This window comes from Rhinoderma darwinii, chromosome 12, assembly GCF_050947455.1.
Source record: "Rhinoderma darwinii isolate aRhiDar2 chromosome 12, aRhiDar2.hap1, whole genome shotgun sequence".
In the NCBI taxonomy this organism is placed as follows: Eukaryota; Metazoa; Chordata; class Amphibia; order Anura; family Rhinodermatidae; genus Rhinoderma; species Rhinoderma darwinii.
In genome coordinates, this window is record NC_134698.1 from 76938677 (window position 1) to 76962945 (window position 24269).

Below are 24269 nucleotides of genomic sequence, written 5' to 3' on the forward strand. Positions count from 1 at the left end.
AAAAAAATGCATTATTATGTGCAGATTTTACCTGCGGAATTATCTGTGGATTTTCTTCACCAAATTCTGCAATGTGTGAAGACATCATTGATTTCTATCATGTCATTCGTTGTACCCATGCTGACCTTACACCAAGCATCGGTGTGGTTGGACTTGCTTGTTTAGGGTATGTGCACACACACTAATTACGTCCGTAATTCACGGACGTATTTCGGCCGCAAGTCCCGGACCGAACACAGTGCAGGGAGCCGGGCTCCTAGCATGATACTTATGTACGACGCTAGGAGTCCCTGCCTCTCTGCAGGACAACTGTCCCGTACTGTAATCATGTTTTCAGTACGGGACAGTAGTTCCACGGAGAGGCAGGGACTCCTAGCATCGTACATAAGTATGATGCTAGGAGCCCGGCTCCCTGCACTGTGTTCAGTCCACTACTTGCGGCCGAAATACGTCCGTCAATTACGGACGTAATTAGTGTGTGCACATACCCTTAGGTTTCCTCTGTCACAATGGATACAGTTCTACCCGTGTGATTATTTTCCTCCCTTCTAAACACCTTTTCTATTTTGTGGCTGCTGTGAAACACCTGACTTGTATAGCTAATTTCATTATGTCTTATTATTTATATTGCTTTAGATGCATGCCTCACGTTTCCAAGACATAACACCCCAAATGCCTTTTTTCTAGTTCCGAACAATACAACAATGCAATATAATATACCATTAAAAGGAGAGACCTGAACATGTAACATGTTCAACAACTTTATTTACATCCTGTGTTTGCACATTTTTTGTAGTATCAATTAAAATTGTATTTGATCCATAAGGTGATCGGATCTGGTTTTGCCTCCAGCAAGAACAAGAGGCTGATAGAAAGGAGAGTAGAGCGCTGGGATAGTTGATATTGTGAGTAGACAATTGTAATAGTTGGGCGACGGTAACTTTATTTTTGAAAATATTTATTAACTGTTTACATTTTAACCACAACCTCAGTTACAATTTTTACATTTTCTTAAGGATGAGTTTATTTCTGCAGGAACTGACAAGCAGAAATGGGAACACCCAATAGTTATATACAAGAAAAAAAAAAAAACAGGGACGACTGTTTTCATCCCCGATACAGGGTACGATAGGAAGTGAAGAAATTGGGGAATATTTGTGGTGCCGTCACCTAGACAGGAATAGTCTGGTTTCTTCAGATGGATGACAGCGGGACACGTTTTCACGGAATTCGTTAACAAAATTATATTGCTGGAAGAACAGAAAACTATGATTTAGACCATTTAGCAAGCTGGATTATTAGTTAATTAACCCTTTAGCTTCTGCATCAGCTTTCACACTTTCTACTTACACAAATAAAGTCATGTTATACATACCCCAACCCGCCCCATATATTACAATATATTACACGGATGGGAGCTGCAATATTGCATGAAAGAGTGACATTGTGTCAAATACATAGTTGTGGCTAAATGTCTGTACCAAAAAGAGCCACGAGATAAAGACACGCGCCACCTAAAAATAAAAGTTCACAATGTGCAGAGTTCACACATGACACTTATGCCTATGTTTACATGCACAAATCACCAGAACCAAAGAGACCAAAAATCTCTGCAATTCAGATGCCGGAAAAACATTTGAGTTGACAACAAGTTCTGATTAGCTGCAGAGTTAACTACTTACATCCCTGATGTCACTAGCTAAATCTTTATAATCTGTGAGAATGATCTGTTGACATCCGCATTTATGCTTATTAGGCTCCATGCAGAGTCCCATATACCACTGTGTGGTGGAGATACGGTCCTCAGAAGCATTGTCTCTCTAGGGAAGACTATGGCCCCATGCACACGACCGTGCCCGCGATTGCGGGCACGGCCGGCCGCCACTTGCATTTTCGGGTTGTGCTCCCATACAAAGTATGGGCGCACGGCCCGCAAAATAACGGACATGTTCTATCATTTTCGGAACATTTCTGCGGCACGGACACCCATCCGTAGCGCTACGGAAAAGGTGTCCGCGTTCAATGGAAGTGAATGGGTCCATTTTTGCGCACCGCAATTACGGAGGTTTTCAACGGTCGTGTGCATGGGGCCTATCTCTGTAACAGGGCATCCAATGTCAGAATATTTTTTTCTGTATGATATCAAAAAGGGAATGGACGTCTACGGGTGGATATTATGACTCCGTACAACTCGGAACTGGTACAAAACAACATCGAAATGTAAGATCTAAAAGCTTTTTTCCACCCCAGTATACAAAAGGAACAAATCTCATCTGCACAGTGTGTATTTACAATTTCAACTTCAACTAAAATAAAGACCTTAGGTCATAGGTGTTTAAAAGGAGGTTGTCCAGGATTAAAAGAAACCTGGCTGCTCCAGTCTATGGTTGTGTCTGGTATTGCAGCTCACCTCTATTGAAGTGAATGGGCCTGAGCTGCAATACCACACACAACCTGTGGACAAGTGCGGATCTGTTTTTGGAGGATGCAGTCATGTTTTCACATACATTCAGTTATAGAGCAATCTAGAAAAATTCCAAATTCACTAGGATAGACATAAGTGTGAGAAGAGCTGGGTATGAAGATGGCACAATGCTTGAATTACAGTATAAAATAATTTTACCTTAATGGTTTGTACAGCTGCAGGACCACGTGCACCCCGAACCAAATTTATTGCTTCCTCTGGTGTAATTTTGTCATCCAGCCTAAGTAACAGACATGCTGCAACTGAACAAGGACAAACCAGATTAACTACTTTGGGTTTAAATAATAATTTATTACAAGTGCATAATGGAGAGTACCAATGGAGTTAAAAATTACTCCTGTAGTTTAGCAAGGAGTCTAAACTTTTTTTTTTTTTTTTCTCATTCTGCCTGCTGTGTGGACAGGGTCTTCCTGATAGGATGCTAGTTCTCTGCTCTGAACCAATCTGACGTCTCCCCTCTCGCAGCATGCCGTCTCAGACACAGATAATGCAGCTGCATCCCACTCCTCCCCTTCTATTTTCTGTATAACTTTAGGCTGATTTTCTGGTGACTAACAATTTACAGATAGTCTGCAGGCAAGGAAAGGGGAACTACAAACTGCTGGAAGGTAAGGGACACTTTCCCTAATATAAAAATGACATCCCCAATGCCTAGGTCAGAGGATGCTACTACATGTCCGGTAACAACTTACAGATGGTGTGGGCTTGTTTGCAAAAAAGTTATTTTAATATTAATAACTAGCATTTTATAAAGGGGTTGATTTTGTTAGGGGATGTTCAAGATTAGAAAAACATGACTACATTTTTCCCAGAACAGCGCCACATCTGTCCATGGGTTGTCTCTTGTATTGCAGCACATGCATCTGGATAAATGTGGCTCTGTTTTTGGAAGAAAGCAGCCATGTTTTTCTAATCCTGGAAAACACCTTTTAGGCAACATTGTCAGGCATAGCACTTACTAAGACCCGAGCGGCCCAAGCCACCATAACAACTGCAAGAAAAGAGAAACAGTCAGTATGGAGAAATGGAAACATTAGATTGGTTATTTGCTCTAAAGCCTATCTTCATTACACTGGCAGTGCAAGTGAATACAATCTATAGTTCATATAGTTCACTTATCAGCCATTTCAGGCAGGGGAGAAGCTGAACATGGTGCTCTTCTATAAAAATACTATTAGAAAAAAATCTGTCTGATCACTACTTTATCTTACAGAGCCGCCAGAAATGTGTGTGATAATAAAAGCTCCTTTTAAGCAGCTTCTAAATTCACGGATCCTTTTAAAAAATATATATATAATACATTCGCAGGTAGAGATTCATATGAGAGAGTCTATAAATCGGGAAAATATTTTTTATCCAAAAAGAAGAATCGTAGAGGAGATGATAAAGCAAAATTGAGATCATCTGGGCTGCAGACTAATTAGGTTAACACAGCGCCTGTATACTGAAAAAAGCCAACCAACGTCCTCCACTAGCGAGAGATTTTAGATAGAATGAAATGTGGGTGCAGGGAGCTGAACAGCATTACAGACTGTGCTAAATTCAATCAGATTCCCTACTACTGTTTGAAAAAGATTACAAGAATTGTACATTTACTCTATACAGACTGAGGCAATGGCACAGGTTATTGTATTAGAAAAATACAATGACTGTTTGGGCAAAATTTGTCAAAACTAGGGCAAAGCGGAGCAGCCAATAAAGGGTATGTACACCTGGTTTTATTACACCAATTCACATAAAATAGAAAATTAAGCACCTTTAGAAATAGTTAAATTAAAAAGTATCCTATCATTTTGTGTATGTAACTCCCTAGCATACCTATGTGTTTCCATGGTTACGGACTACAAACCTTGTGTAATCTGCTCCAGCAGTCATAAGCTCTTTAAACCCATGCAGACACTCTGCCTGTTAAATGACACCGATTGACAGTACAACATGTCGATTGGCGCTTATCTACTCCATCAATACGATCATTCGTCCCCATACATTTTGCATCGGGTCGGCAGCACATCCACTATTTACATAGGGAAATGTGCTGCCAGCGAGCGCCAATTTTACTGGATGCATAAAAGATTTGATCAGCCGACGAACAAGCGATTGCTTGTTCATCGGCTGATCGCTGCCATGTTTACACAGGGCAACGATCGAGAAGGAGCATTCGTACAAAGGCTCATTCACCTGATTGTTGGCCCGTGTGGAAAAAAAAAAAAGTGAACTTCCTTCCATCTGCCCACTACTTGCTAATTAACAAAATCGGTAGGTTAGTAGGAAGTAGGGGGCAGATGGAAAAGAATAAGCTTTTTCCTTACCAAAGTTAATAAATCTCCCACAATGTTTCCTCTTAGGAGTCTGGTACATACTGTATTAAAGCCTTCCTGCTGTTGTCCATGCAGGTCTGAAGGTCTCCCAATATTTTTTGGCAGGTGTCAAGTTCTGGAACACCTCCGTCAAGGAAAGGGTAATGATGTACCACAAAGCCCTGCTTGTGATATTCTTGTATTAGAGTGGGAACACGATAAAATGAGAGCTCCCACATGGTGCAGAATATAAACACATCCTGGATTTCATGTCTCTTTATTTCCTCTAAGATGAGAAAAATAATATATGCAAAAGGTGAAACCAGGGTTTTGGGCTACGTTCATACAAAGCAGCATTGGTTCTGCAGAAGGCTTTGCACTAACCACGTTGCACAAACGGCACGTATTTAGAGTTTTGCTGCAATCGGTGGCTACGGTTTGTTCCCAAAACGACGACTTCTACCGAAATTGCTATTGAGACGTTAAAGCTGCACAATTATAGCTTTGCACTATTGTGATGTGTCCAAGAGTTCAAAAAACTTTTTTACAGCGCATGAAGTAAAAAACAAAAATATGAAAATTTTTATATTCTCAGTCTTGAAAAATACTGCTTTCCAGGGTTGCGACCTGTTCGGGTATGTTCACATGGAAACCCAAAAACATCTGAAAATATGGAGCTGTATGTATTCAAGGGAAAACGGGTCCTGATTTTCAGACTTTTTTAAGCCACTCGCGATTTTCGCTGCCTTTTTGTACGGCCGCGTAAAAAAAACAAAAAACGGCCCATCGGAACAAAACGCCGTTTTACCCATTGAAATCAATGGACAGATGTTTGGAGGCGTTCTGCTTCCGATTTTTCGGCAGTTTACGGAGCGAAAAACGGCCGAAAATAAGCCGTGTGAACATACCCTTAGTGATAACTTTTTCGAGACTGCATATATATATTTTCTGATATCCTGCAAATCAAAAAAAAGGGTTTTCTAAAATTTACTGGATTTCACTTCTCACAATTATAAAATCCACAACCTGCTCAAATGTTCTGCTGCATTTGTGTGATACTTTCTAAACTACACACTTTAAAAGAATAAATATTTTGTGCAACGTCCCATCGTGTACTTACCTACATTTTGAAGAAGGTTCCTCCGGATGTTTTTAAACTTGCACCCTGGAATCACAAAGGGGGAATTTCTAAATGTTCATTTTTGGGATACTCATTTGTCATCCAAAGCATTTAACTGCTTGTTATTAAGAACTCAAAAGGTGTGACTCTAATAAGGCTCTGTTCACACTAGAATGATGGATTCTGTTAATAACAGAGCCATGACAGATTAATTTTTTGCATATATAAAACAGTCAGGTATTCTTTATTTTAGGCGGCCTGCCCTATCCTTGTCATTAAAAAGCAACGGAACCCTTCAGAAGAAGGGAGGACTGCCAATGCGAATAGAGCCTTACATTTATGAACTTGTACAGTTTTGCAATAGATACAAGATACATACCTGGAAGAGCGCTGATTCCTAATATATGAGCATAATGTACTGGCTCTAGGCTGAGCCTACAGGAGAAAGCAAAAGCATTTAGTGAGCAAAACATATTAAAACAATGTTTTATATAGACATGGATGATCATAATATTGTTCTTTTATGCGGAACGCAAGTATTTACTAAAACACGTCAGGAGGGCCGACAGCTCCTCTATACTACACCACACAGGAGGGCCGACAGCTCCTCTATACTACACCACACAGGAGGGCCGACAGCTCCTCTATACTGCACCACACAGGAGGGCCGACGGCTCCTCTATACTGCACCACACAGGAGGGCCGACGGCTCCTCTATACTGCACCACACAGGAGGGCCGACGGCTCCTCTATACTGCACCACACAGGAGGGCCGACGGCTCCTCTATACTGCACCACACAGGAGGGCCGACGGCTCCTCTATACTGCACCACACAGGAGGGCCGACGGCTCCTCTATACTGCACCACACAGGAGGGCCGACGGCTCCTCTATACTGCACCACACAGGAGGGCCGACGGCTCCTCTATACTGCACCACACAGGAGGGCCGACGGCTCCTCTATACTGCACCACACAGGAGGGCCGACGGCTCCTCTATACTGCACCACACAGGAGGGCCGACGGCTCCTCTATACTGCACCACACAGGAGGGCCGACGGCTCCTCTATACTGCACCACACAGGAGGGCCGACGGCTCCTCTATACTGCACCACACAGGAGGGCCGACGGCTCCTCTATACTGCACCACACAGGAGGGCCGACGGCTCCTCTATACTGCACCACACAGGAGGGCCGACGGCTCCTCTATACTGCACCACACAGGAGGGCCGACGGCTCCTCTATACTGCACCACACAGGAGGGCCGACGGCTCCTCTATACTGCACCACACAGGAGGGCCGACGGCTCCTCTATACTGCACCACACAGGAGGGCCGACGGCTCCTCTATACTGCACCACACAGGAGGGCCGACGGCTCCTCCATACTGCACCACACAGGAGGGCCGACGGCTCCTCCATACTGCACCACACAGGAGGGCCGACGGCTCCTCCATACTGCACCACACAGGAGGGCCGACGGCTCCTCCATACTGCACCACACAGGAGGGCCGACGGCTCCTCCATACTGCACCACACAGGAGGGCCGACGGCTCCTCCATACTGCACCACACAGGAGGGCCGACGGCTCCTCCATACTGCACCACACAGGAGGGCCGACGGCTCCTCCATACTGCACCACACAGGAGGGCCGACGGCTCCTCCATACTGCACCACACAGGAGGGCCGACGGCTCCTCCATACTGCACCACACAGGAGGGCCGACGGCTCCTCCATACTGCACCACACAGGAGGGCCGACGGCTCCTCCATACTGCACCACACAGGAGGGCCGACGGCTCCTCCATACTGCACCACACAGGAGGGCCGACGGCTCCTCCATACTGCACCACACAGGAGGGCCGACGGCTCCTCCATACTGCACCACACAGGAGGGCCGACGGCTCCTCCATACTGCACCACACAGGAGGGCCGACGGCTCCTCCATACTGCACCACACAGGAGGGCCGACGGCTCCTCCATACTGCACCACACAGGAGGGCCGACGGCTCCTCCATACTGCACCACACAGGAGGGCCGACGGCTCCTCCATACTGCACCACACAGGAGGGCCGACGGCTCCTCCATACTGCACCACACAGGAGGGCCGACGGCTCCTCCATACTGCACCACACAGGAGGGCCGACGGCTCCTCCATACTGCACCACACAGGAGGGCCGACGGCTCCTCCATACTGCACCACACAGGAGGGCCGACGGCTCCTCCATACTGCACCACACAGGAGGGCCGACGGCTCCTCCATACTGCACCACACAGGAGGGCCGACGGCTCCTCCATACTGCACCACACAGGAGGGCCGACGGCTCCTCCATACTGCACCACACAGGAGGGCCGACGGCTCCTCCATACTGCACCACACAGGAGGGCCGACGGCTCCTCCATACTGCACCACACAGGAGGGCCGACGGCTCCTCCATACTGCACCACACAGGAGGGCCGACGGCTCCTCCATACTGCACCACACAGGAGAGCCGACGGCTCCTCCATACTGCACCACACAGGAGAGCCGACGGCTCCTCCATACTGCACCTCACAGCAGAGCCGACGGATCCTCCATACTGCACCACACAGGAGAGCCGACAGGAGAGCCGACGGATCCTCCATACTGCACCACACAGGAGAGCCGACGGATCCTCCATACTGCACCACACAGGAGAGCCGACGGATCCTCCATACTGCACCACACAGGAGAGCCGACGGATCCTCCATACTGCACCACACAGGAGAGCCGACGGATCCTCCATACTACACCACACAGGAGAGCCGACGGATCCTCCATACTACACCACACAGGAGAGCCGACGGATCCTCCATACTACACCACACAGGAGAGCCGACGGATCCTCCATACTACACCACACAGGAGAGCCGACGGATCCTCCATACTACACCACACAGGAGAGCCGACGGATCCTCCATACTACACCACACAGGAGAGCCGACGGATCCTCCATACTACACCACACAGGAGAGCCGACGGATCCTCCATACTACACCACACAGGAGAGCCGACGGATCCTCCATACTACACCACACAGGAGAGCCGACGGATCCTCCATACTACACCACACCACACAGGAGAGCCGACGGATCCTCCATACTACACCACACAGGAGAGCCGACGGATCCTCTATACTACACCACACAGGAGAGCCGACGGATCCTCTATACTACACCACACAGGAGAGCCGACGGATCCTCTATACTGCACCACACAGGAGAGCCGACGGATCCTCTATACTGCACCACACAGGAGAGCCGACGGATCCTCTATACTGCACCACACAGGAGAGCCGACGGATCCTCTATACTACAACAAACAGGAGAGCCGACGGATCCTCTATACTACACCACACAGGAGAGCCGACGGATCCTCTATACTACACCACACAGGAGAGCCGACGGCTCCTCTATACTGCACCACACAGGAGAGCCGACGGCTCCTCTATACTGCACCACACAGGAGAGCCGACGGCTCCTCTATACTGCACCACACAGGAGAGCCGACGGATCCTCTATACTGCACCACACAGGAGAGCCGACGGATCCTCCATACTGCACCACACAGGAGAGCCGACAGCTCCTCTATACTACACCACACAGGAGATCCGACAACTCCTCTATACTACACCACACAGGAGAGCTGACCGCTCCTCTATACTGCACCACACAGGAGAGCCGACGGCTCCTCCATACTGCACCACACAGGAGAGCCGACGGATCCTCCATACTGCACCACACAGGAGATCCGACAACTCCTCCATACTACACCACACAGGAGAGCTGACCTCTCCTCTATACTACACCACACAGGAGAGCTGACCTCTCCTCTATACTACACCACACAGGAGAGCTGACAGCTCCTCTATACTACACCACACAGGAGAACTGACAGCTCCTCTATACTACACCACACAGGAGAACTGACACCTCCTCTATACTACACCACACAGGAGAGCTGACAGCTCCTCTATACTACACCACACAGGAGAACTGACAGCTCCTCTATACTACACCACACAGGAGAACTGACACCTCCTCTATACTACACCACACAGGAGAGCTGACCGCTCCTCTATACTACACCACACAGGAGATCCGACAACTCCTCTATACTACACCACACAGGAGAGCTGACCGCTCCTCTATACTGCACCACACAGGAGAGCCGACGGCTCCTCCATACTGCACCACACAGGAGAGCCGACAGCTCCTCCATACTGCACCACACAGGAGATCCGACAACTCCTCTATACTACACCACACAGGAGAGCTGACCGCTCCTCTATACTACACCACACAGGAGAGCTGACAGATCCTCTATAATACACCACACAGGAGAGCTGACAGCTCCTCTATACTACACCACACAGGAGAGCCGACAGGTCCTCTATAATACACCACACAGGAGAGCTGACAGCTCCTCTATACTACACCACACAGGAGAGCTGACAGATCCTCTATACTACACCACACAGGAGAGCTGACAGGTCCTCTATACTACACCACACAGGAGAGCTGACAGCTCCTCTATACTACACCACACAGGAGAGCTGACAGCTCCCTTATACTACACCACACCACACAGGAGAGCTGACAGGTCCTCTATACTACACCACACAGGAGAGCTGACAGATCCTCTATACTACACCACACAGGAGAGCTGACAGGTCCTCTATACTACACCACACAGGAGAGCTGACAGCTCCTCTATACTACACCACATAGGAGAGCTGACACATCCGCTTTAGTTCGACTTTATATTGGAATGGAAATGCTATATAAAAGTCCTCTCACAGCTAAAAATTTCAAACACTACCACCAAATGATTCTAAGAGTAACCACAGTAGTGGTAGGACCATGGCAATTTGTAAGGCAATAATGGACTTACCAAGACAATTCAAAGGGTGTTTGTTCTTTTTCTGATGTTTCCTCATCTGAAGAGTCAAATTCATTTTTGTTCATTCTGCCAATCTCAAGAGACAACACTTTACATTCTGTAATGACAACTAAATTAAAATGATTACTTACAGCATACATAAATGGAGAATGGAGGACACTGAAAAGCAAACTAAACCCCAAAATGTAATAGCATTCTAAATAGATGAATGTATGATCACTGCGAGTCAGACTCGGCTATTTCCGTCAGTATCATAGAGAATGAATATAGCGGACCCTCGTGATCGGACCTGGGTCAGTCCCGCAGCGATCATACATTTATAGGTGATGAATGTTATTTGTGGGACAACCCCATTAATGTCAGGACAGACATTGATGGCATATCTCTAGGATCGGCAGGGGTACGAGCGTTGTAACCCCCGCCAATTGCTAGAAGAAAGTGGCAGCCACGCTAGGAAAACGCTGTGACACTTCTTCTCTCCACTCGCTTTCTGCAGAGGCAGCATGGTTGGCCCATTATAGTCAACCGCCAACCATGCATCCTCCAGTGAAAGCCAATAGCAGACAGAGGTATAGCGTCTGCCACTACATTATGTCCTTTACCATTCCATACGCCATTTGGACACCTAGCAATATTCCATCAACATCTGTAATAAGAAAACCCCCTTAAAATATTCCAGCCGTCCCCAATTAAAAATGGGAATTGACTCATTTGGAAGACCGTTCTTTTGCGGTATTGTTCTCACAGGGCGGATTTGATGCGGAAATCTCTGCAGCAAATCCGACACAGAACCCGCAGGGAATTCAGTCTTAAAGTCCCTGCAATTGGGTGCAGATTTATATTGGCTATATATTCGCCGCTGCAGGGAATCATAGACGATTAGAAAAAAAATAAAATTAGAAAATGTCATACTTACCTTTCTGGTGTTGCCACGTATGTTCTCTGTGTTACCGTGTCCTACGGTGATGCTGCATCCTATGTGACCACTGCAGCCTGATTGGCTGTAGCAGTCACATGGGATTATAGGTAATACCAGCAGTGTGGAGAACATCCGGGGAACAAGGAGCTGTCGCTATGACTACGCCAGGAAGGTAAGTATGACCTTTTTTTTTCCTACTTTATTTTTACTGCAGAGTCACAGTTTTTTTGCAGCAAAAATTACAGGTTTTGACTTTCTTATTGAACTTAATAGGGGAAGTCGATACCGCAGGTCAATTTATGCGCGTTTTCTCTGCAGATTTGGTACCGGCTTGTATTTCGGCTGCACAATTTTGCAGGTAAACAGCAGTTTTACACACAAAATCATGCAGCCATAACGATTGACTGTTAATAGCGGCACGGTTTTGCGGGTAAAATTGGTGTTTACCTGAACAAGCTGTTTGAGAACCTGCCCACTGCAAACGGCCGTCGCTACGTGGGGCCGTATCTTCAGGGCGTAGAGGAACGGATGCAGCATATATTTAATAGGTGCTGAAAAGCGAGAGCTATTTTTTGCAACAGCTGTCCGCCCTGGAACACGTATGCGTGGAAAGGGTCACAGGTAACATTCTAATGTAATTTGCACTCTGATCTTTCAAGATCCCCGTTTGCAGTCAGTGAATGGAAACTCATGTTTACATCAAGAAACTATAAACCTGTTCTCATTTCCTACTCACACAAGCGGTTGCTGCAAGACAAAGCTGGTTCCCTTAAATAAAGGTTTCTGTAGGTCATCAGACTTACAGATAAATTAGTGATGGGGGGTGGGGGTGTCAGTCATCTCAATGAAGAATATTAGTCAACCCCAGAAATGGCTGATAACAGGGAACAAGCGACCTACACGTACAAGCGTCTCTCTAAGACATCAGAAGGCACTGACAAAACCGACAGCCACGAATCAGCAAACAATATACTAATCAAGCACCGTTATCTGAGTAGAAACCAACAGACGCTGGTACTCGCACAGCAAACAAGAGGAACGCGGCTTACGGCAAACGGATCAAGGCAGCAAATCACGTGATGTAATTGACATGTCGTTCAATTTCCCGCTGCTTCCCTCGTCCAATCACCTCCCTGCCTCAGACAGCCGTTCCAGATAAGGGCATGCGAAGGACTTCCCTCATAAACAAAACGTAAAAACATCTGCTCCTACATCGAGGCCACTACTATTTATTACCCTTACGGCCACATTTAACCATTGTCTAACACTATTACAGCCTATCTGTAAAGACTGCAGTGGTGGAGCCAGTAGTTAATATGGCGTTTATGTACTCAGTGGAGCATACGGAGCCGCTAAGGCGTCTTTTGATTGGTTGGCTGCAGAAACGTCATGACGCAGAAGGCACGTCGATCTGAGGTAACTGCGCAAGTTTGCTCGTCAGCTGTGTGTAGGTGGTTCGAGAGTTGAGCTGCTGCTGTGTTGTGTGTAAGGTGTGTTTAGAGTGTCAGGAATGGCCAGAGGACCGTCCATTTTTTTATATATATATTACACACACACACCTATACACGTTAGTTTTATTCAGTTGAGTGTTGTTTTTGTGTGTTTTTTCTATTGCTTTCCCCACAATCATTGAAGTGAATGAGCGAGCAGAGGACATTTATTATTATTATTATTATTATTATTATTATTAATGGAGAACCGCATTAATATTCATACGGTGCGTCAGTCTCTCCCCCCTCCTCTGTGTGCCAGATTTATCCTCTCGGCGCACACCCTGAATCTGTCTTATGGGTAAAATACTAGGCCCTGTTCACACAGAGGTTTTTTGATGCGGAAAACGGCCGAAAACGCCTCCCATTGATTTCAATGGGAGGCAGAGGCTTTTTTTTTTTTTTTCCCCACGAGAGGTAAAACTGGCTCGCGGGAAAAAGCGACATGCCCTATTTTTGGGCGTTTATGTCTCTGAACACCCATTGACCTCAATGGGAGGCAGAGAAAGCGCTTTTCGCTGCGTTTTTGCTTGCGGTGCTCAATGGCCGTGGGTGAAAAATGCGGCAAACGACGTGCAGGCAGAGCAAAATCTGGAATTTTGAGGCAGATTTTTCTGCCTGCAAAAAGCTCTGTGTGAACAGGGCCCTAGATTTCATTCCGATGGTGGCCATGTAACTGTATTTCCACGTCTGTATTACGGCTGTAAAACCTGGACTCTCTGTGGATCAACTTAGATCACCATAGGGCTGATTGGTAAGTTAAGTCGGGTTTACTTGAACCGCGGAGAGTTCGGACAGCCGCACTACAAGTGGTGAAAACTTGCATCAAGAACTGTATGAGGTTTTACCTCAAATTAGCGCGGTTTTCGACCGTGCGCTCTCTACTCTTTTTCACTGTAAACCGGCATGGTCAGAAATGTAAACTTACCCTAAGGCATGGGCTACACTGAGACTTTTTGCTTCGCAACTGATTGATTTTAACTATTGAGTTGTAGCCGAAGGAATACATAGAGTTGCATGTACTGTCTTGGATAGCAGCAGTCACTTCATAGTTAAACTTAATCGCTTGCGCTGCAAAACGTTTACTCGTAGCCCAGACCTTTTGGGCCAGTTCACACTGCATTTTTTTTGGACGCGGAAACCGCGTTGGAAAACAGTCTAAACCACCTCCCATTGATTTCAATGAGGCGGGGGCATTTACGTCTCTGACCTCCCATTGACATCAATGGGATGTTTTTTGTGGCGTTTTTGCCAGCGGCGCTGAATGACGAAAAACGCGGCAAACGGCGTACAGGCAGATCAAAATCTGCCTCGAGACGGAATTCTGAGGCTGAATTTTCTGCATGCAAAAAAACTGTGTGAACATACCCTATGTGAAGATTATGTCCCCCTAGGACATAAACTTTACTTGACACAAATGTTGTTAACACAAATAAAGTATATGTCCCCTGTCAATATTTTTAGTGCTAACAATTTATTTATAAACATAATCACATTGCATAATCCTAAACCGGAAACTGCTCTGCAATATACAGAACAAAGTGTTTGGTCCTTCAGGAATTTTGAGGCAGATTTTAACCTGCCTGCACTCTCTTTGCAGTGTTTTTTAGCCGCAGCAATTGAGCGCCGCGGGCAAAAAAACGCAGCAAAACGGCTTTCTCTGCCTCCCATTGATGTCAATGGAAGGTCAGAGACGCCTGAAGAAAGGGCATGTCGCTTCTTTTTTCCCCAAGCAGTTTTTTTTTTGCTCATGGAAAAAAAAACACCTTCACCTCCCATTGAAGTCAATAGAAGGCTTTTTTTGAGCGGTTTCCAACGTGGTTTCCGCTTCAAAAACCGCACCACAAAACTCAGTGTGAACTAGCCCTAAGGGCTCATACAGACGAGTGTGTATCTCGTCTGTGTGACGGCCGTTAAAACAACGGCCGTCACACGGAATCATGTATTTCAATGGGGCCGTACACACGACTGTTGTTTCAATGGAGGGTGTGACGGCTCTGTGAAAAAAAATAGGGCATGTCCTATTTTCCTGCGTATCACGCATCACTCTATAGACTCTAGTCTATGGGGGATGTATGATAATGTGTCCCGCACGGATGCTCCTCGGATGTGAAAGACGGCAGTTTTTCACATCCGAGGTTGGCCACGTTCATGTGAATGTAGCCTTAGGGTGTGCTCATGTTAGCGTCACCCTTAGCCTCCATTACGGCTGAAATTACGGAGCTGTTTTCAGGAGAAAACCGCTCCTGAATTTCAGACGTAATGGCATGTTGCAGCCATTTTTTGGCTGTGTCCAATTATGTCTCAAGAAGTGACAGGCACTTCTTTAACGCGGGCGTCATTTTTACGCGCCGTCTTTTGACAGCCATATTTCGGGGTTAAAATGCCCGAATTACGTCCGTAAATAGGGTGTGTGAACCCAGCCTTACGTTCATGTGCTTCGTTATACCTTTCCATCGGAGGAACGGCAAATGGAAACCATATCTTCTGTTTGCCTTACCATTGATTTCAATGGTAATGCTTCTGTTGCAAATGGTTTCCGTTAGGTTCCGTTTTGTAAGGTTTCCATTTTTTTAGTGGAAACAATAGCGTAGTCGTCCACTATTGTTTCCGCAAAAAACGGAAACCTTACGGAACAGAAACAAACGGAAACCAAGGCAAACTGAAGCATTCCCATTGAAATCAATAGTAATGCAAACGGAAGCTTTAGTTTGCTTTTAGATTTCCGTCTATGGGTTCCCCCGACAGAAAGCTGCAACATAACCTATAAATGGGAAACCAACGCTGATGTGAATAGGCCCTTAAATGCGTCTTTGCCGAACCGATCTCTCCAAATAAATTCTGCAAGATATGTAGGTAGAAAATCACGAAGAAAACCCCTATTAGTCTTGGTACGAGCCTTACATTTATTCCAGGAAGGGTAGGTTTACACGCTTTGCAAAAAAAGTCTGAAAATACGGAGCCATTTTTGTAGCAACTCGCGTTTTTCACTTGGCCGTTTTTGGAGCTGTTTTTCTATAGAGTCAATGAAAAATGGCTCAAGAAGTGACATGCACTTCTTTATCACGGGCGTTTTTTTACGTGGAAAAACAGCCGAAAATAAGCCGTGTGAACATACACTAAGGCTGTATATGGTGCGTGTGGCGTCAAGTTGGAGAAACTAATCGAAAATTGGGATCACTGATTGACATGTTCATGACTCAAATTCGGTGCCGGTTGGATATTGTTGTAGGCAGCCCTGGAATCACTGTGCACCGTCGAATTATAGGAAGAGGGTTTTCAGTACTTCTATCAGGAACAACTTCCATATACCCAATAGCTGGCGTTGTTGTCGTGTCCACAATCCCAAAGATCCATATTTTGCGATCCGCAATGGTGTATTTTATTTTATGACTCAAACAAGACTCGTCGGATTAAGCAACGATTATGTTCCCCTTGGACAACAGTGCCGATTGAATATTATTGTAGGCAGCCCAGGAGTCACTGTGCCACATCGAACCTGGGCGCCCCACACGTTGAATTATAGGAAGGGGGGTTTCAGCACATCTATCTGGAACAACCAATAGCTGGCTTTGTTTCCGTGTCCACAATCCCAAAGACCCATATTTCGCTATCCGGGAAACGACCGTGATGGTATTTTATTTTATGGCTAAAACAAGACTTGTTGGATCAAGCAAAGATTATGCCCCCCTTGGGGGGACATAATCATCACTTGTTCAATCTGGGACATAAACTTCACTTAATCCTATAAACGGGAGAACTGACAGCTCCTCTATACTACACCACAATTCAGCGCTGACTACTCGTCTATACTACACCACACAGGAGAGCTGACTGCTCGTCTATACTACACCACACAGGAGAGCTGACAGATCCGCTATACTACACCACACAGGAGAGCTGACAGATCCTCTATACTACACCACACGGGAGAGCCGACAGCTCCTCTATACTACACCACATAGGAGAGCTGACAGCTCCTCTATACTACACCACACGAGAACTGACCGCTCCTCTATACTACACCACACAGGAGAGCTGACAGCTCCTCTATACTACACCACACAGGAGAGCTGACAGCTCCTCTATACTACACCACACAGGAGAGCTGACAGCTCCTCTATACTACACCACACAGGAGAGCTGACAGCTCCTCTATACTACACCACACAGGAGAGCTGACAGCTCCTCTATACTACACCACACAGGAGAGCTGACAGCTCCTCTATACTACACCACACAGGAGAGCTGACAGCTCGTCTATACTACACCACACAGGAGAGCTGACAGCCCGTCTATACTACACCACACAGGAGAGCTGACCGCTCGTCTATACTACACCACACAGGAGAGCTGACCGCTCGTCTATACTACACCACACAGGAGAGCTGACAGATCCTCTATACTACACCACACAGGAGAGCTGACAGATCCTCTATACTACACCACACAGGAGAGCTGACAGATCCTCTATACTACACCACACAGGAGAGCTGACAGATCCTCTATACTACACCACACAGGAGAGCTGACAGATCCTCTATACTACACCACACAGGAGAGCTGACAGCTCGTCTATACTACACCACACAGGAGAGCTGACAGCTCGTCTATACTACACCACACAGGAGAGCTGACAGCTCCTCTATACTACACCACACAGGCGAGCTGATAGCTTGTCTATACTACACCACACAGGAGAGCTGACAGCTCGTCTATACTACACCACACAGGAGAGCTGACAGCTCGTCTATACTACACCACACAGGAGAGCTGACAAAACTTCTATACTACACCACACAGGCGAACTGACATGTCTTTAAGTATAGTATCTCTTAACTTTTACACTGTGTTCACAATGCTTACAAAACTTGTACATTATTATACTGTATATATTCCTGAAGTCTCTTCTACTGTTTTTGTGTTTTAGTTTCTACCATGTGTATGGAGTGGACTGATATTCATGATTTTTACGGTAATTAAATTTTTTTTTGTTACTTTTTAGTGTTTATTTAATTATATTGTGTTTTCATTTACTATGTACGAATACAATGTTGCGAACCAGCGTACTCACTTTGGGTCAAGTTTACAGAGAAGCCTTTTCATAAATGACACCATTATGCATAATGCCTGATTGGAACTTTAAAAAACTAGCCTTGGTCGCTATGGACAACAGAGCACAGGTTTAATTTCTTAAACTACTCAGAAAAAATTAAACCTGCATTGTGATTAACTGGCCATGTTGCCTATAGCAACCAATCTGTTAGACCGTTATGATAAATGAGACCCGACGTTTTAGGGGTCTATTGTGCCTTTTTCATTACTTTCATAATATTTTATGAGTTTTGTTTTCATTATGGCTTCACACATGTTCTTCAAACTTGAGGTTAGGACTTCATCCAAACTTTTGTCACAAGACCGCTTCAAAAGCATCGAGAGATTGCTGGAGTAATGTTGCATGTGCAACCTACTGGAGGGCATGGTGCGTCTGTACATTACATGGATTGTCCATTGAATTCAATATGCGCATGAAATGCGCTCCCTTTAATATGGACATGAAATACCGTTCAGTATTATGTCCATATTTTCCTATTAAAGGGTTATACTGAGATTAGGGAAAAAGTCTACTCTTGTCCATGGGCTATGTCTATTATTCAATTGAATGAGTATAAAGGCCCTTTTATACGTTGATCGGCGCTCATTTGCTCTTTCACAAGGAGCTATGTATGGGGACGAGAGGTCGTTATTCCAATCACTCGTACCCATCCATTATTATCATGTTGGCAGCGCGTCTCCCTGTTCACAGGGAGATGTGCTGCCGACAACAATAATATGTAACTTTTTTTAAAATTATATGATCAGCAGATGATTGAGCATTTGCACATTCATCTGCTGATCGCTGCCCTGTTTACACTGGGCAATTATCGGCAACGAGCATTCTATACCTCAAACTGCAATACCAATTATAAACTATAGACCAAAGTGGCTCTGTTTTTCTTTTTGTTCTTTTTTTAAACGGCTTTATTTTCAAAACTTTTGTTGTACCAATATACAATCAATACAAAACAAAAGACATTTAGACAGGCATTAGTATCATAGAGAATTTTCAATCTAGAGCAGATTCATTATATAACATATACAGGATATGTAAAATTACCATCCCCCAGAGCCTAACTGGATCAGAACTAACATTCACACACAGTCATCCTTGTGCTCTAACCCCCCCCCCCCATCTTGCTACTCTCAAGTCACAATTAAACCGCAGTTTCTAGAGTCTCCAACCACCTGGACCAAATCTTCCCGAATTTATCTGGAAATTTCCGGCTAAGGCATAGCTTTTTATACATGGGTACATATTTATTTACTAATTGCTGCCAGTGTATTAACCCCTTAGTGACCAGCCCATTTTAGGCCTTAATGACCAAGCTATTTTATTCGTTTTTCTATAGTCGCATTCAAAGAGCTATAACGTTTTTATTTTTTAGTCTACATAGCTGTATGAGGACTTGTTTTTTGCGGGATTAGTTGTGCTTTTTAATAGCACCATTTTTGGGTACATATAATTTTTATATTAACTTTTATTAACCTTTTTGTGGGGGATTATAACAAAAACCTGAAATTCCGCCATTGTTCTATGCGTTTTTAAATTGACGCCGTTCACTGTGCGACGTAATTAACATGTCACCTTTATTCTATCAGTCGGTACGATTACGGCGATACCACATATGTAGAGGTTTTTTTATGTTTTATGACTTTTGCACAATAAAAACACTTTTGAACTAAAATTATTTGTTTTTGCATCATCGCTTTCCAAGAGCCGTCATTTTTTAATTTTTCCATCAATGTAGGGATTTTTTGGGCTTGTTTTCTGCGGGACAAGACGTAGTTTTGAATGGTACTGTTTTGGGGTGCATGGGACTTATTGATTCATTTTTATTATTACTTTTTTGGGGGGCAATGGAAAAAAATAGCAATTTCGCCATGGTTTTTTGCGTTTTTTTTTACGGTGTTCACCTTGCGGTTTAAATGACATATTAACTTTATTAATGGAGTCATTACGGTCGCGGCGATATCACATATGTGTACTTTTTTTTTTTTTTTACACTTTTACTAAATAAAACCACTTTTTATGGAAAAAAATGATTTTATTTATTTTTTTACTGTACTTTTTATTAATAATCTTTATTTCACTTTGATGACTTATTTTATTAGTCCCACTAGGGGACTTTACTGTGCGATGTTCCAATCGCTGCTATAATGCTTTGGTATACTTCGTATACCAGAGCATTATTGCCTGTCAGTGTAAATCTGACAGGCAATCTGTTAGGACGTGCCTCCGGCGCGTCCTAACAGGCATATGTCCAGGGCAGACCTGGGGGCTTTTATCAAGCCCCCGGCTGCCATGACACCCCATCGGAGACCCGCGATTTCATTCGCGGGCCGCTAGTAAACTTCGATCGCGGGCGTTGGAGCAGGAGCTCAGCTGTCATTAGACAGCAGAGCCCCAGCTCCTGCCTGCACGGGAGACCCGTGCAGGACTTAGACTAGGCTGACGTGAAAAGGCGTCAGCCTAGCCTAAAGCCCATTAGTGACTCACGTGAAAAGGCGTATTGGTGGTCACTAAGGGGTTAAATTCAGACTTTCTGTGCTCTTCCAAGCCATAATTATGATCATCTGGGCACAAAAAAGAACAAAGCGAAAGAATGTAGTGGTTTTGTATAAATTCATCCATAATGCCCGAGAGGGGTGAGAAGTCGCGGAAACTCATAATGGGTATGAAGAAATTCCACTACCTCCGACCTAAAGGGGGCAACTCTGGGACACATTCACACACAATGTATAAAGGTACCCACTTCCGACTGGCAGCGAAAACAACTATCTGAAGTCAATGCTCCCATCCTCTGAAGCCTAACTGGCGTGTAATAAATCCTATGCAAAAACCGAGACTGTATTAGAAAGTCCCTTGCACTCACCACTGAATCAAAAATGGAGGATTCCACCACCCGCCAGTCCTCCTCTGTCAAGTTAGGGACATCATCCCTCCATCGCAGAAATGCCTTATCAAATGGTCTAGTACCCAGGGATGTAATGAAGGTGTACAATTGAGTGAGGACCTTTGAGAGGTCTGGAGCACCAATAAGGTCCTCTAGTCCAGAGAAACCCACCTGAGGCGACGTAGAGCCAAATTGGGTACACCAGGCATGCCGTAGCTGGAGATAATGAAAAAACATGTCCCTGAAATGTTATATCTATCCAGAAGTTCAGAAAAAGATACAAAGCCAAAATCTGCATTACATACCTGACCCAGGAATTTGACCCCTGCCCCTACCACATCACCGCTCCCGGCAGTGATTCAAGATGAGGCAACCAAGGATTATTCCATAGTGGAGTCCTAGGTGAGTATGAGGGGACCGTAGTGACCTTTAGCAGAGCGTGCGCTGTCCACCAGGCTACAGCCTCTGTCCGAAGTGGCAGTGGCACGCAGCCTGGGGATTTATTCAATAAGTGCCTCCCGCATAGATGCCGGTAAACCACCCAACTCAAGAGCACTAGAATAGCCGTCCCGAAGTCTCGGAATCAAAATATCACTATTGGCCCTATACCGCTCACCAACCCAATCCATCAAGTCCCGGAGTTTTACCCAAAGGCAAGGACTGAATTTCTCTATTTCTTCAATTATAATTGGGCTATCTAACTCAATGGCCTGAGCAGCTGACAGACACCACAAAGGAATGGAGTGTAAAAAACGCTCTACAGTACTTACTGGACCATAACATTTTGAACTATTTAGCGCAGAATAAAAATCACAAAAGATCTTATTTATCTCCTTAGGCATAGTACAGCGCGATAGATATACCAGGAGTTTACCGTTCCTATCCCCAAACTCAAATACAGATGCTTCAGTACCTAGTACTCGTTTCTTAGTCTGCTCAGTGTGTATAAGAAGCAACTCTCTTTGGGCTCCCGCCCACCGGCTCTTGGTGTCAGGTTGGGAGTGGCTCTGTTTCTGGAGATAAAAAGTAGACCTTTGTTTTGTTTTAGTAGTTTTTCAACTGGTTTCAACTGTGTTTTTATTGAACATTTTTCAAAAATATACATATAACTTAGAGCAGCATGAAGGGCCATGCAATTCACATAGTAAGACAGTAACTTTCAATAGACAGACAAAACATCTGGGAAAAAACACAGGGGTTTAAGGGGGTGAGGGGGGGGGGATAGTCGGAGCTCCACCTACCACCTAATCTTGAGTTCCCTGTATCCAATACTTGTCCCACGGGTCCCACACCACTTTGAACCTGTCCAGTTCATTGTCAATAGAGGCCGTCATATGCTCCATTGTACGTATTTCCCTAATTCTAGTTACTAAGTCGATGTGGGAGGGAGGGGTTGTCTGTCTCCATTTCCACGCTATCAACGTCTTAGCGGCTGTGAGAAAGTGTCGAAAGAGTCGAGCTGGTGATTTCCCCAAAGACCTAGGGGGAACATTTAGGAGGTAATGAAGAGGGTCTAAGGGAATATCCTGCTGCAACACCGCCAATGCCAAGTTCTTAACTTCCAACCAATACTGTTGTACCAGTGAACAGCTCCAGAAAATATGGAACAGATCACCTCTCTGACCTCTACATCGCCAGCAATCCGACGGAATACCCGGATTGAAGCTATGCAAAAAGGCAGGGGTATGGTACCAAAACATAAGGATTTTATATTGGTTTTCCTTATATGCAGTGCAGATGGAGGTTTTAGCTGCTTGCGACCAAATAATCTGCCACAATGAGAGCGGGATGGATTTATTCAGTAAGGCCTCCCACTTCAACATGTATCTATGCCCAGGCGGAGGGGAACCCTCCGGGGATAGCAATAATGCATAAATGGCTGAGATAAGCCCCCTAGTGGTGGTAGCATACCGACATAACCTTTCGAAGCTTGTAGGTGCAGTAACCCGCGTGGATCTAAAAGTTTGCTGCATGTAATGTCTAACCTGAAGATAGTGAAAGAACGCAGCGGAGGGAATATTATGATGTTTTTGAAAGTATGAAAACGGGTGAAGCTCTTGCGTGTGGGGATCAACCATATCAGCCAGGTGAAATACCTCAATTCCCGTCCACAATCGGACTATTCGGGAGGTAGTGCCCCCCGGAATAGTGGGAGTGTAGAGTACCGAAGTCAAGGGCGGGCAACCCGATGCCAAATGGAAGCGGTTTTTACAGGTTTCCCACACCTCCCTTTGAAATCTCATGGGACCCAATAAAGATGCAGTCGGCATTACCAGTGGGTCACCCCATAACAGGGAATTTGGGTGGACCGGGGCCATCCATAGCTTCTCTATTTCGGTCCATTTATTGTACGCCCTTAAAGACACCCAGCTGGGTATGCGACGGAGGTGTGCCGCCCAGTAGTACTTCACCACATCAGGGACCGATAGCCCACCCGCAGATCGACCCGATAATAAAACTGATTTCGGAATTCGATGTCTGCCGGAATGCCATATGAACCTGAGGATAGAAGACTGCATGGCCCGCAATTCCTTCATAGGTACTGCTACCGGCAAAGTCTCAAAGTAGTACAGTAATTTAGGGAGCAAGGTCATTTTGACCGCTGCTATGCGCCCAAAAAATGACATGGGAAGAGGATCCCACCTGGCCATTAGCTGACGTAGCTCTACAAACAGAGAGGGGAAATTAGCCTTGTAAACCGACGTATAGGAGGGAGTGAGTTGAACTCCTAAATAAGTCAGGGAGGTTTCCTTCCAGTTGTAGGTGTAGTTGTGTTTGAGTAGCTGGAGCTCCTGGTGTGGGACATTAAGAGGGAGCGCTTCCGTTTTAGATGTATTAGTTTTATATCCTGACAGCCTCCCATACCTACGGAGAACTGTAGTAAGGTTAGGGAGGGAGGTATGAGGTTTAGTGATAGTCAAGAGGACGTCATCTGCAAACAGGGAAACCTTAAACTCTTTATCTTGTATCTGGACCCCCGCTATATCCCTGGATTTCCGTATTTGAGCTGCTAAAGGTTCTATGCATAGCACAAATAAAAGTGGGGAT

General features: G+C 45.5%; 2 protein-coding genes across 11 annotated transcripts in view; one reads left to right on the top strand and one right to left on the bottom strand.

Annotated features, from left to right (window-relative positions):
- Nucleotides 1–941: 941 nt before the first annotated feature.
- CDKN3 (cyclin dependent kinase inhibitor 3) lies at nt 942–13042 on the bottom strand. Of its 9 annotated transcripts, none has more exons than XM_075844168.1 (8): nt 12722–13042; nt 10810–10915; nt 6282–6337; nt 5903–5947; nt 4846–5068; nt 3445–3476; nt 2624–2727; nt 942–1250 (listed from the first exon to the last, which is right to left on the bottom strand). In XM_075844168.1, exons 2-8 carry the CDS (start codon nt 10881–10883, stop codon nt 1167–1169), a joined length of 618 nt encoding a protein of 205 aa, XP_075700283.1. In that variant the 5' UTR covers nt 10884–10915; nt 12722–13042; the 3' UTR covers nt 942–1166. The 9 variants fall into 9 exon arrangements, with proteins under 9 accessions (XP_075700283.1, XP_075700279.1, XP_075700278.1 ...); XM_075844164.1 differs by having other exon boundaries at nt 10810–10927; nt 12787–13040; XM_075844163.1 differs by having other exon boundaries at nt 10810–10927; nt 12722–12802.
- A 123-nt stretch (nt 13043–13165) lies between these two features.
- BMP4 (bone morphogenetic protein 4) overlaps nt 13166–24269 on the top strand; it is a 272912-nt gene continuing 261808 nt past the window's right edge. Inside the window, exons 1-2 of one of the 2 annotated variants that reach the window (XM_075844154.1) lie at nt 13166–13227; nt 18158–18202. In XM_075844154.1, the coding sequence (XP_075700269.1) occupies nt 18166–18202 (37 nt within the window). In that variant the 5' untranslated portion in view covers nt 13166–13227; nt 18158–18165. The remainder of the gene's footprint in view (nt 13228–18157; nt 18203–24269) is intronic. The other variant, XM_075844155.1, reaches the window with a different exon arrangement.

Excerpts from the sequence above, each read along its gene's own strand:
- CDKN3 (XM_075844160.1), bottom strand. The coding sequence starts at position 12,531 with ATGACCTACAGAAACCTTTATTTAAGGGAACCAGCTTTGTCTTGCAGC. Across the intron at positions 10,928-12,473 it reads GTCTTGCAGCAACCGCTTGT|TTGTCATTACAGAATGTAAA; the intron begins GTGAGTAGGAAA and ends ATTTTAATTTAG. Across the intron at positions 5,069-5,902 it reads GAACCTTCTTCAAAATGTAG|AGGAAATAAAGAGACATGAA; the intron begins GTAAGTACACGA and ends TTCTCATCTTAG.